Below are 12,657 nucleotides of genomic sequence, written 5' to 3'. Positions count from 1 at the left end.
GACACTGAAGGATGCTGGTGGCTTAGACACCTCACCAGAGACAGATTTTGTTACTCCTGACTCTTCAAGTCATGCAGACCCCTCATACAGATCAGTGATGGGGAAGTCCCAGAATATCTGTTGGGGAAATGACCTCCAGCCTTCCAGGTTAGGGAGCCTGTTACCCTTTCACACTGCATTGAGAACCATTGTGTTGGTAAACTGGTTAAAACTGGATACGACACTTGCGTTTAACAAGTATCTGGCCAAGAAATACAGGTCTGACTCAGTAGATCCAATTTTTCTGTCAAAACACCCCACTCATGAAAGCTTAGTACTTCAGGCTGCCACATCAACTTCTAAGGCAGCAGCCTATCCTAGTATTCCCCCTTGTTAGATGATTAAAGGTTTGATGGCTTAGGGAAGAGGGCGTTTTCCACAGGCATTATGGGTCTGAAGGCCATTAATGTGACTTGTGCTCTGGCTAAGTACATGCACATCTTGTGGGATGCAATTGCTTTGGCTGTGGAGCATATCCCAGAGGGGGAGGTGAGGGGGATTTCCTAACCTGGTGCAGAATGGCAAGTATGCCATGTGCCATCTCTCCAGTCTGGACTAGACTCTGCACTCTTTAAGCAGAGCTATGGCGGGGGGAGTACTGTTGCCAGAAGATTTGCTTGTTTGAGAGTCCGGTTTCGCACTGGTCATCCAATCAAGACTCTTGGACATGCCATTTGATGACGCCCTGCTTTTGTACACGAAGGCCAATGAGAGCCTAGAAGAATTGCAGGCGTCCAAGGCGGCAGCTAAATCGCTAGGAGCAGCGATACACCAGCCTCCACAATCTCAAGTGTCTTCTCACACTTGGCAGGGTTGGCCTTTTCGTTTCTACTCCACCATTGCTAGAGGAAGAGGCCAGTTTGCACAGAGGGGCCAAAGAACAGCTGGCTGGTAAGAGCTTGTTCTCCGGAACAAGCTCAGATCATTTCAGCCGACTTAACATTTCCTTTACAGGCTGTGCTTCTCCCTGAATTTCAAGAACTCACTTGACATCTCAGAAGCTTAAATTTGTTGCAGTGGTCCTGGATTTGTCCTCGCAGAAAACTCCTTTCTTCCCCCCTGTCCCCCCGCCCGAGCTGTCACATGCCCACCAATCACCCCCTCTTATGGGTGCACTAATATACGTATATATCGTATGATTTCTCAAGTTGTTTGTAGTGCTTGATGTGATTCTAGATTATCTGAAGCAATTGAAAATCAGTCTAGATGCAGCATCTCTCTCAATTTAAAAACTAGCAAATATATTCTACGGGTGTTCAGTAGCATGTGAATGGCAAGCAGCCAGAACATACATAGAAGCAGTATTACAGAAACGCCAGTTTTGATGCCTTTGTTTGAGTAAACCATTTGTAATACTCCAGAAAACTAGAAGTTGGACTCTGCATAGCATGGGATTCTAAAACGGATAAAAGCGCCATAAACTTTTGTGCCATTGGAAGATGCATCTATAACTCTTCTGCCCAGCTCTCTCCAAGTCATTGGCTTATGAGCAATCCTTAACCTCACTCTGGCATGTACTGGTACAGTGCCTTCTTGGGCTTGCTGGGACCACGGCTAGTCACGTAAAGACCCCTTCCCGCAGGTAAAGAACAGTGGGTGTTTTGTGATAATGGCCGGAGAAGGAATCCCTGGTCTGCAATCTCACATGGTATTCAAAACCACCAACCAAAATTACCCCATTCAATTTGTCTCTCAGCATCTCCATAGTTTGTTTTTGCTAAAAACTGACAGGATCTCTTAACTGGGAGGAAAATGAGAAGAGTACAGGAACTCAAAAGGTAGATGGAGGATTCCTTGGTGCCCCATTAATCATGGGTGCCAGTGCCTGTGTTGAGGGCATTTTACTGGGTGTGCTCGTTTCTGCTTATTTTTTGGATTGCTATTTTCTGGTTTAAATATGAAGGTGCCATAAAGAGAGGTTGCTTATCATGGGTATCACATTATAATAGACACCCTTCCTACCCGCTTCCCTATGATGGCCCGCCTGTATTTGATGCAAAATGTATCGTGTGTCACTGCAAAAATGAACTAAAGGCTAACTGTCCTTTGGTGCAAAAAAATAATTGTATTTTTACACTGACATGCATTAAAAATGTTTTCTTGTTGAAATGTTAGATCATGTTTATGGGGCGAATGTTTTCATAATTATAACCAGAATTGTCATTGGACACTATTTTTGACACATTTCTCATATTTCCTGCAGAGCTGGGGCGGGAAGGAGAATGGCTTTGGGCTTGCAGAGTGTTGTAGAGATTTGCATCTAGTGGTAAGTTAAAATGTTATACTGTCTTTCCACCTCATGTTACATCTTCATGACTAGCTTGGGGCAGGTCTGTTTTGCAATGCTCCGTCCTGCCTGCAGAAACCCTATTCTTGACCACATACTGTATTTATATTCCAACTAAATTTAATATTTGCTTATGTGCCTGTAATGAGAGTTAAGGTACTAGCTACAATTTCACTGTTAATCTTTTAGAATGTGGATAACCCAGGGCCTCCACCGTTGGTATGGTATTTTTCCATGTTAAACTGCTTTGAAATTGTTGAGCGAGATGTCAGTGGGATCCTTATTTCAATCTGCAGTTTGTGTTCGATTGTGTAGTACTCCGGTGCATGATTTTATATCTGGGCCTCTTACATTGAATATGTAGTCTATGCTAAGCTGCGAGAATCCAACTGCCTTATTCCTGACCAAATAAAAAATGGCTGATCACTACTGCTTGTCCCCTACCAATAATGCACAAATGTTTTCTTCCTTGTGGTTGATAATTTGTTGTAAGGGCAAACTGTCTGCGCTGTGGCTGCAGAGTGGGGTTGGTTACGTTTTGAGAAGTGCACTGATTACACACAGGCAAATTGTAAGGTATACCTGGATTGTTTTCTGTTTCGTCTTCAGTTACCATTCTGTTGCATGGTTAGCCGCTCTGTTATTTTGTTTCTGTTTATGCTGTATCCATAATCGTTTATCACTTATTGAAACACATCTGCTATTCTGTTGCAAAAATGCTAGCTGGCCCCATGTTACACTCCAATCTGAGCTTGCTTTCCTTGCTGCGACTTGTGGTCCAATTTGCATAATGGAAACAGTAAAGTTGAAGTCCCAGCATTAAGTGTTTGCTTAAACGCCTGAATAGCATGAGACCAGTTAACCTTTATTGTATATAGCAGTGGGTTTTGGAGTGATGGTTTTAATCAACAGACAACATTGAATATTAAAATCTAGTGTCGTGTTTTTAGCTTGCATTTTGGGGGGTTTTAGGGGCTTAAGCCAGAGTCTACGTTTGTCTGTACTGTACAGTTTTAACCTGACTAGTGGTTGGGTAGCTTGTATGCAGATGCTTGGTATTGGAAGGTATGGATCTTTGTGGGCAGTGATGCATGGTGTAATGAGATTAGATGATGCTCCAGGTCTCCTAGAATCGCAGTATCCATCAGGAATTGACTATTTGCTTTGTCCTGCTTTGGCATAGGCATGTATATAGTCTTAAACCGGCAAGGCCAATTTGTGGCTGAAGTTGGTAGTGTTTGAGGCTTTTATTTTTGGACACTCCACAATAATCTAGTAGTGGTCCCTTTTGTCATAAAACTTAACTGGCTCCAATTACTCTGCAGTTGTTGAAGGATAACCAGTTAAAATCATTTGACATTGCATGTATATAGTTTGAGCTGCTGTCTATACTATAACATACAGCTGCATGTATAAACTCTCACCGGCTTGTGCTCTCACAAGACTGATCATGTGTTTGTGAGGCCTTGGGATAGATTGTGGCCATTGTGGAGTGTCTTAAAATAGCAACCTATAATCTGGGGCTACAGAGGAAGTTTGAGAAGTGTTTTTGCCAGCTGATACTTGCCCAGGACGGCTCGGAGGAGAATTCCAGTTGTCTTCAGCATAGTCTACACTACAGTGAAATTGATTTTTAGAAGCATACTAATGGGTTTTCCAAAATGTCTCATTGTATTACCAGTATTCCCTCTACGGCTTAATTCCATGTGGGTTCTTGGGATGTCTGTCCCTTGGTGCATGTGTGGGAGGGAGAGGGAGGCATCTGCGGGAGCTGCTTTATTACGTACTCCGCTGGCGCTCACTGTCTGATTCCATCCTGTGCTTTATACACAGAAATACCCTCCCAGTGCAACTACCCTACACTTTGAATTCTATGCAGAGCCAGGGGCTGAGGTCAAAGTCGAGAAAAGGGTGAGTCTCGCACAGACTTGTTCTTGTACAAAAAAGGGTGGGCTAAAGCTTGTAGCGACGAGTGGTGGAGTTCTGAGTTACGCGTGACTCGCTTTTCAGACAAGAACAGGTAGTTTACAAGGGGCAGGGCGGGGTGGAAGAGGTAGTGAACACATGCATTAGATTGTCATGTCTTTGATTCAGGCAAGTTGAGTTCAGTCTTTCAGAATTGTTAAAGGAGCATGTCCACCCGAGTAAAGGACATGATAAGCCACAAACTTCATCGGCTTAGGCTTATGTACCTAGTTATACTGCTTGCAAACGGCTAGAAACCCAGTTATGTTTTAATGTGGTATTGTGAAAAGTGCAGTAGTTTGTGACTACACAATGGTTCAAGTAGGTTTAAGACTGTATATAAGCTGTTTTTATGAGCAATGCTTTCTGGCCTATCCTAGTCTATGTAGGGACTTTGGTTGGTCTAGTTAAATGGGATTGGTTGAAGATTAACCTTATGCTGAAGTCCTCCATAATGTGACAATTTTTGCTTCTTAAAGTATGCAACCCTATGCTGAATGCAGTCCTCTTTCCTACCCCTTTGTTTCAACTTTCAGTTGCTTTTCTTTTATGGTATCCGCGGAGTATCAAGCGCTCGTTTTTACACACAGCTAGAACTCTGTCATAGTTGGATTATCCTGTTTAATTTTGTTTGCCTGAATTGTAGTAAGGTTGCTCATAAACTCGTTAATAAGCATCTGCCAAAAATGTCTATGCAATTTATCACATTGGCCAGTTTCAGTTTAAACAGCATCTGCGCCCTACACCATAAGGCGTAATTAAGCCCATGTGGAAAATGTGCATAGTCTGGTACTATTAGGATGTTGGTGGTTTCTACTACTCTATCCAGGAACTGTACTTTACACTCCTAAAACACAAGCTATTGCCACCAATTGTGACAACCTGGTGCGGTGAAATTGAATGGGCATAGAAGCAGAATCTTTGTCTTGTCCTCGGTGTAGGTTGTTGCTCCAGGGATGTTTCTTTTCACATTGGACTACTATTGTAAGTAGGGATGAAGGCATACAGGTTTGAGAGGATGTTTCTTGTACTGTTAATGAGGCAAGTTGTATCTTTGCCAGACACCTGCCATCTATCCCCAGCCATCCTCTAGCAATAGTATGGCAACCTGACAAGTGATATCTGGTGTTGAAGACCGGTAAGGCTTCTCTACTTAATTGCATGAATGGTTGGTTAAGACACTTGAAAAGCTCCAGGCTTGGCTTGTCCATGCAGGCGTGTGTGGTGAAGGGGGTGAATGGAATGTAGACTGGCTCGGAATAATCTTGTCTTTGGTCTGCCGAAGACTGATGTTGGACATGGGTGGTGACGCCAAGACCTTGAAATTCATATTCTGACCTGTGGTAATGTCGGAATTCAAACAGTAATTCATGCTATTTAGGACTTATATTGGTCGGTTTAACCATGATGGGGATCAAAATTAAAATTACATAAGCACGCGCCAAAAGCAGTTCCTGGCTATCTAGCATCCACTAGCGCCCAGGAGCTACCACTGGGTTACAAGAAGCTAGTACGTGGCCTTTTGCAAGTCTAACTTCCACATATCATGTAAACGTATAATTTTCCCCATTTTCTGTGAGGCTTTATGCTTTAAATGTTGTGTGGATTGTCCCAAACACACACAGCTAAATTCACATAGGTGGGCTTGTTCACTGTCAGTTGGCTTGGGGAGCTAAAGGTTGCTCCTGGTAGCTGGCTCTTCTAGGCTATAAGCAGGAGCTAAATGGCTCCCAGCTCCCCTCAATTTCGAACCATGCCCGAAACACAAACTCATCAGATGACTAGAAGGCCGAAAAGTAGTACTTGCTGCATGTTGGTAGTTGCTCTAGATGTGAAGACCTGTAACCAGAGTTGACCATGTACGGAACTCTTCCAAGAAATCTGCAGTCATTTACATGCAGTCTTGAAGTGGTTGTGCTTCCCCACCCCACATTTGATTATGCACATCTCAAAGGCTTTGTCCACTTGTCCAGATACTCTGCCAAATGTCTGAAGTCTATAATGGAGCATTCCAAGGCGTGGTCTCGGAATCTTAGTAATTCTACGTTTGTTATGAATTGGTGTCAAGAATTTTGCCTGTGAATGACAGAGGGAATTAAGCATAGTAAGGTCTTTGGAAGGGAACGGCTTCACAAATGTGAACTGTAGCATTCTTATGTTAAGGTTTCACTGGAGAAACATTTACTACTGTAATCACTAGGTTTGTTTTAAGTTTGCAGTCGAACCAAAATGCTACTGAAATTGTTTAGAAGAAATTATCTTAGCTTAACTCTGATCTTGCCACACACACTAACAAGCATTGGCAATGCCAACAGTTTGGGCTTTTGTGTAGACAAGGGAAAGGCACTTGCCCAGCACAGCCGTAGTGGTAACTGGCCATTGATGGTAGCCAGTTCCAAATGGGGCAAGCATCTGGGCATCTAATGGCCGTGCTTGGCAAAAGCTTAATACTTGGATACAAGCAGAAAGTTTGCTTTGCCGCTGCTTGTTTTTAACAGGACTTCCGTGAAGGGCACGCATAGTGCTCATATAGTATAGTGGCTGAAGGCAGGCCTAGTAAGACATTTTTATTACCCCAGTAGCGGGTTTTACAAAATAAAATAATTGACTTTTTTTTAAAAAACACTATCAGGCACTTCAAAGCAAAGTTTGATGGTAACGCTTGATTAAAGCGACCACAGAGTTCCATGGGGAGGTGTTTTGGGTGGGAGGGGCAGGGATGGGTGAGAATGGCCATGGGGATTACCATGGGCAGTGAATGGGTGGGCCAGTAACTGACAGCCTTCACAGCAACCATCCACAAGCCAGCTGTACCTCGGTTGCTAGCAGAGACATAGCCACCCATGCCTACCTTCATACTGGTGAAAAGGCAACGCTCATTCTAAATTGCACTGGCCAATCGCTCATCTCACCTCGAACCTCCAAGGGTGTTTACCCACAGTACTTTGAGTTAGTACCTATAGGAATAGGCGCTATACAAATGTCATATTACATACAGGTTCCTGAAGATGCATTGGCCACAGGAAGCCATTTCACTTAATTTTCCAAGTATATAGATTTCTCCTACTCTTAACGTGAGCCGCAAGGTTTCCACTTTAATCGGATATTCATATTTTCTTCCACACACTAGTTTACATTAATCCTGATCTAGTAAATCTAATGCCCTCACTTATGCAGTGATTGCAGTTTCCAAGAAAAGTTAAACAAATCTGCACTTGATCTAATGTTTGCCTGACATGTTTAAATATTTAAATGCCTTTACTGCACATACTTTGAAGGACCTTGCTAAGTTTCGTAAGGTCCTTTTCTTCAGGTATCTTTTTTAAACAATCCTTGTTGTGAGTGAAGATTAAATTGTCTTAATCTATAGTTGAAGTCAAACAAATGGTTGCAAAATTACATCAAGTGCACTTAGTTATTGGCACCAGTCTGTGTGCCTCCTAGATTATCGATAAACACCACTATCCCTGTTGCACTATTACTACTACCTTAATAGCACCACATATAAATAACTTTCTTTTCCGAATGATTCAATGCATTTATTCAAATATTCAATGCTAACACCAGGGGTGGGGGGGGGGGGGCGCCTGCTACCCTTTTTGCATTTTTGTAAGGAACTTTGGGTTGGTCACCCTAAGTTACCTGGGGGAACCCAGACGTGGACCCCCTTGCTCACTGTGCTCCGAGGCACAGCTTGTCCTCACTGATGAGGCCCAAAAAGGCTGAAACATGTGTATGGGTTGCTGTTGGTACTCTTGTTCAAAGGAGGTTTGCCTGGCATTTCGGTGCTAGACTGCACTTGTGGGCGGGACAAAGGCTGATATGCAAATGGATATTCCTCCGTTGTGAAAAGTACAGTGAGCTCAAAGCGATGGTTGCTGACTCAACAGTGGATAAAAACCACAGAACATGTTATCATGCCATGTTCTTTTGATAGAGGGGCGCCTGCTACCTTTTTTGCATAACACAAATACATTGTCGCGTCTTGCATTTTTATATACTTAGAAGTATGCCATCCGATAGTATGCCAATTTGTTTTTTCAAATTATACAAAAATGGAAATCATTAAAACAATTCTAGAGCTGGAGTATTGCATGACTTGTTTTCTAAACTCAAAAAGGGACATAGACTGGGCGGGTTTGTAAAACTCCATGGTGTCTACTGTAGGCATTGCCCTTCCTGTGTCGAACTTGTTTTTTCCGCCGTCAGTCTGTCGCGTGTTGCAGAGATTCTTGGCTATACACCTTTATTACAAAGTTGAAAAATGAGATTTGCCGCTCCATCCTTAATGGCCTATCGCTATCAAGCAACTTTCAGCAACGCTAGACAGACTGATTCGGCTGCCTGAGTCGAAGAGAAATCCTGTTTCCACCACAGTTGGCTTTGGCCTACACAGACCTTCACTGGACTACGGCCCTTCACAGTAGGGAAAGTGGGGGGAGGACATCTACTTTTCTTCTCTCGGAGAATGCCTTTCCCCGCACATCACTTCCCGTTATTCGTCGTGCTGCCTTTCCATTTAAACATGGAAAACACTCCTTTTGAATGTTGTCCCTCTTGCAATGCAAGTACCCCTGGAAAGACATAAGCTGTGTGTACAATCAGTCTTCCATGAGACCACGCCGAAAAGCATTGCAAGTCTTGCAAACTATTCAAGCCATGCAGTGTCGAGGGAGACTCGTCCACTGTCTGGGTCCTCGCGATCACAAGACAGATCTCCCAAACAGGCGTGGAGTAGGCCCGTTTCAGACACTACTCCAAAAATTGCCCTTTTGTTTGCAGAATAACATACGTTGAAACCTAAATCTTAGCACACTACTGGTCTGACAAATTCAACAGTTGATAAAGAAACATGTCCCCAAGACACTTTTTAGGGGTAAAGTCAATCTACAAACATTTCGCCACCCGAAATAGTGAAGTCTCAAGATAAACGCTATACACCGGCTAGAGACACTTTGACCAGAGGCATTACACCATAGCAAACGTGACTCACAACACACTCCCTCAGGGCCAAACCCTTGTCCAAGATCCACAGACTACTGAAACATTTGTGACCATAATTAAGCTCATCTCTATGCTTTGCTCCTATGGATGGACATCCAGAGGAGTTCATGCACCCACAGGTTACTGCAACACAACAGGATAGTGGGGAGGCAAGTGGGGTAACCACCTTCCAAAGTACAGACACTAGACGGCCCACTACCACAAACCTTTATGCCAGACACCTCAGATTACCTGCAGATTGACCCTTCCCATCAAGGTGATCAAATCTCTCTAAGATGACCAATTTAACTAAGACGAGTTGTATGACTATGATCCAGAGAGATGGATGGATATATATTTCTGATGTTTGTTAAGCTGCTTAGAATCACATGCTTTGCATAGTTCCGACATCCAGTGGTCACTGCGGAGTATTGCATTTTGTTTTTCGTAGTCGAAAAGGGGATGTCGACAAGGCGTGTCTGTAACACTATCCCTATAGTGACGTGCGTTGTACCCACAATCCCTCACGTGTCGAGGTCCCTCAGTTTTTTTCCACCCAGCTACTGGTCGCCTTTATGCGGAGCTCCTCGAGAGACATTGCCAAATAGTTTCTTCGACCTTTGGTCGTTTGTTATTAATATCAATAACGATAGATCCCTGCCTCGACGCAGAGCCGTTTCTCTGCCGAGCAAGATCTTCGACGGAAGGACGAGCGGAGGAGATCCTTCGGCGCTGCCGAGCACGTGGCCTGGCCTCGCCAGCCATACACAGTAGGGAGAGTGGGGCTTTGTGGTCGGTCTTTCTTTTCTTTAAGAATGCCTTTCTCTTTCCCCTCCCTCTCTTTCGAGGTCTTAGTCACACCTATTACCCTCAGCTATGTAGAGGACGCCATTTAGGTTTTGCCTGCTTTGGAAGGGTAAATATACCTGGAAAGATGAGCATAAACAGTGCAACCGCTGCTTACCCCTAGATCACCAGGAGGACGGCTGTGCGGCCTGTAAATTACTAAAGCCCAAAACTCTAAAGGACCGCAGGGTCAAAAGGTGGGCGGCCTACGCCATGTCTAGGCCTGACTCCTCGCCCGCCGCCGCCGAGTGACGAGGACAGTGACTACACGGCCCCCGTAACGGAGGCTGTAGACCTCTCAAAGGAGCGCTCTCGCTCCTCCTCGTCCGTCCCCGGCCCCAACAAAGCACATACCCCCAGGCACACATTCGTCTAAGACGAAGACAGCCTTAGCGCCAACGGGGACGCCGGGCCCACCGACGTCTTCCACCGACCGTAAGGGTCGGCAGCCCTCCCCGCCACCGCGACAGGCGACTGGGCACTCTAAAAATAAGGGCGCTAACACCAAAATTTCCGGCGACACGCATCGCAAGAGCGCTCACGTTGCAAACAAGGGCTCGACGACCAAAGGCTCGACGGCGACCGATCCCTCGGAAGAGAGAATGATCGCCGAAAGCCTCGCGCGCATAGCATCTAAGGACGGCCAAAGACATACGGCGAGTGAAACGCCGAAAACCGTGCACAAGGCTAAAGATACGCCGAAGGTGCCGGAAAACAGATCAGGTCAGTTCCCGACGCCGTCGGAAGGCCCGAGCCAGCGAGAAGGCTACTCAGAAGGCGAAGGCTCTCTTTCTTCGACGTTATAGGACAGAACCAGACAATTACAGGAGGAAGAAACCCCCTTTTCTTTCCCAGACCGTCCTGGCTGACCTCAGTGGACCTTTGAAAGATTCCAGACCTGTATGGAGAAACTAGATAGGTTCATGTCCATCCCAGAAGACGGGGCACCCAAGAGACCAAGGGAGGCACCCCTTGAGAGTCCAAGGGCTAAATACCAGCAGTTTTATAGCCCCATACAGGAAGACATAAACTCTTACAATCCCACTGAGGAAGACACCTTCTTCCAAGAGGAAGATGAGTTCACCTATGTTGAGGACCAACAAGAAGGTTTCCACAAGGAAACTAACCTATGTGAGGAAGGATTACAGGAAGACACAGGCGAGGGCGACCAAAACCCCTGGCAGTCACCGGCTAGGTCGACTGACACTGACACTGGCAGTAGTATAGTCATCCGGTCTACTGAAACTACACCAGTCGGGAACCCTTCGCCTGTCGATGATCAACCCACCTTCAATGCACTGCTGAAGAAGGCAGCAGCACATTTCGAAATCGAAACTGGAGACGTCACCCCAGACACCGATTTTGTGGAGAGGATTATCAAAGAAAAACCCCCCACTAGCCAGGTTATACCTATCCTCGCCTCAGTTAAGAGACGCATTACACCTTCTCGTTCCACTCCTGCATTGGTGAGAGGGGGTCAATCCGAGGATTGAGAAACTGTTCTCTCCCTCTCTATCAGACCATTATACATTAAGGGTCACTCAATCCCGGACTCCCTGGTCGTGACCAACACCAGAAAAAGGGCAGGAGTCCCACTATCTACTAGCGAGGCGCCCCCAGATAAAGGGAAGAAGCTGTATGCCCTAGCCAAGAGAATCACCACCTCTGCAGCATTCTCTACCAGAATCGCCAATAATAATACCCTATTGGCAAGCTATGCCGATGCTCAATGGGCTAAGCTCAGACAGGACATCGAAGAAGTCCCCGAACCCCTAAGGACTCGTTTACTGGCTACAGTTAACGAGGGCTCTCTGGTCAATCAAAGCATCGTCAAAAATACCCTCGACGCAGCAGAGACGGCTGGCCGCACTTTGGTACAAGGAATTTTACTGAAGCGTCAGGTCTGGCTTCGCAATTCCGGTTTTAAGGCGGAAACACAAGCATCCCTTATTAATAAGCCCATAGAGGAATCCAACCTCTTTGGGAGAGCATTGGAAGACGCGCTGGAGAACGCAAAGAAAGAATTCGATACTATAAAGACCTTAGACCAAATTTCTAAGCCCCCTAATAGGCGGGGATTTGGTAATAAGCGCTTTTTTCGTGGACAACGCCAGCAACAAAACCAACAACACCAGTACTCTGCCAGCAACTACCAGAGTAATAGCGGCCAGTACAATCGGAGGGGTCAACGTCGTGGCAAGGGAAGAGGCTGGGGTTCCACCCCCAGAGGCTCCCAAGCCAACAACACCACCAAGTGACGCGAAGATTCGCGTCCCCTCCCATGCAACGCCGGTCGGGGGCCGGTTAACATCCTTTCTTCCAGCATGGGAGGGAATAACATCAGACCGCTGGGTACTTACCACCGTAGCCCGCGGCTACTGTATAGAGTTCAACAGTTCCCCAACATACAGACCCCCGAGGGGACGCCGCATGACACCAGAACACCTCGCCATCCTTCTCCAAGAAGTGGATCAACTGCTGGAAAAAGGAGCCATAGAGGTCGTGCCTCTATCTCAGGTAATGGAAGGTATTTATTC

At 45.5% G+C, this 12,657-nt stretch overlaps 1 protein-coding gene across 5 annotated transcripts in view; it reads left to right on the top strand.

The window, feature by feature from the left end:
• Positions 1-12,657, top strand: part of HUWE1 (HECT, UBA and WWE domain containing E3 ubiquitin protein ligase 1) — a 2,445,223-nt gene that overhangs the window by 121,956 nt on the left and 2,310,610 nt on the right. For all 5 annotated transcript variants that reach the window (XM_069645305.1, XM_069645304.1, XM_069645303.1 and 2 more), the window contains exons 6-7: positions 2,243-2,305; positions 4,160-4,237. In XM_069645305.1, the coding sequence (XP_069501406.1) occupies positions 2,243-2,305; positions 4,160-4,237 (141 nt within the window). The remainder of the gene's footprint in view (positions 1-2,242; positions 2,306-4,159; positions 4,238-12,657) is intronic.

This window comes from Ambystoma mexicanum, chromosome 2p (assembly GCF_040938575.1).
Source record: "Ambystoma mexicanum isolate Mex_15411 chromosome 2p, UKY_AmexF1_1, whole genome shotgun sequence".
Lineage (NCBI taxonomy): Eukaryota > Metazoa > Chordata > Amphibia > Caudata > Ambystomatidae > Ambystoma > Ambystoma mexicanum.
This window is presented reverse-complemented; position numbering and strand designations above follow the sequence as displayed.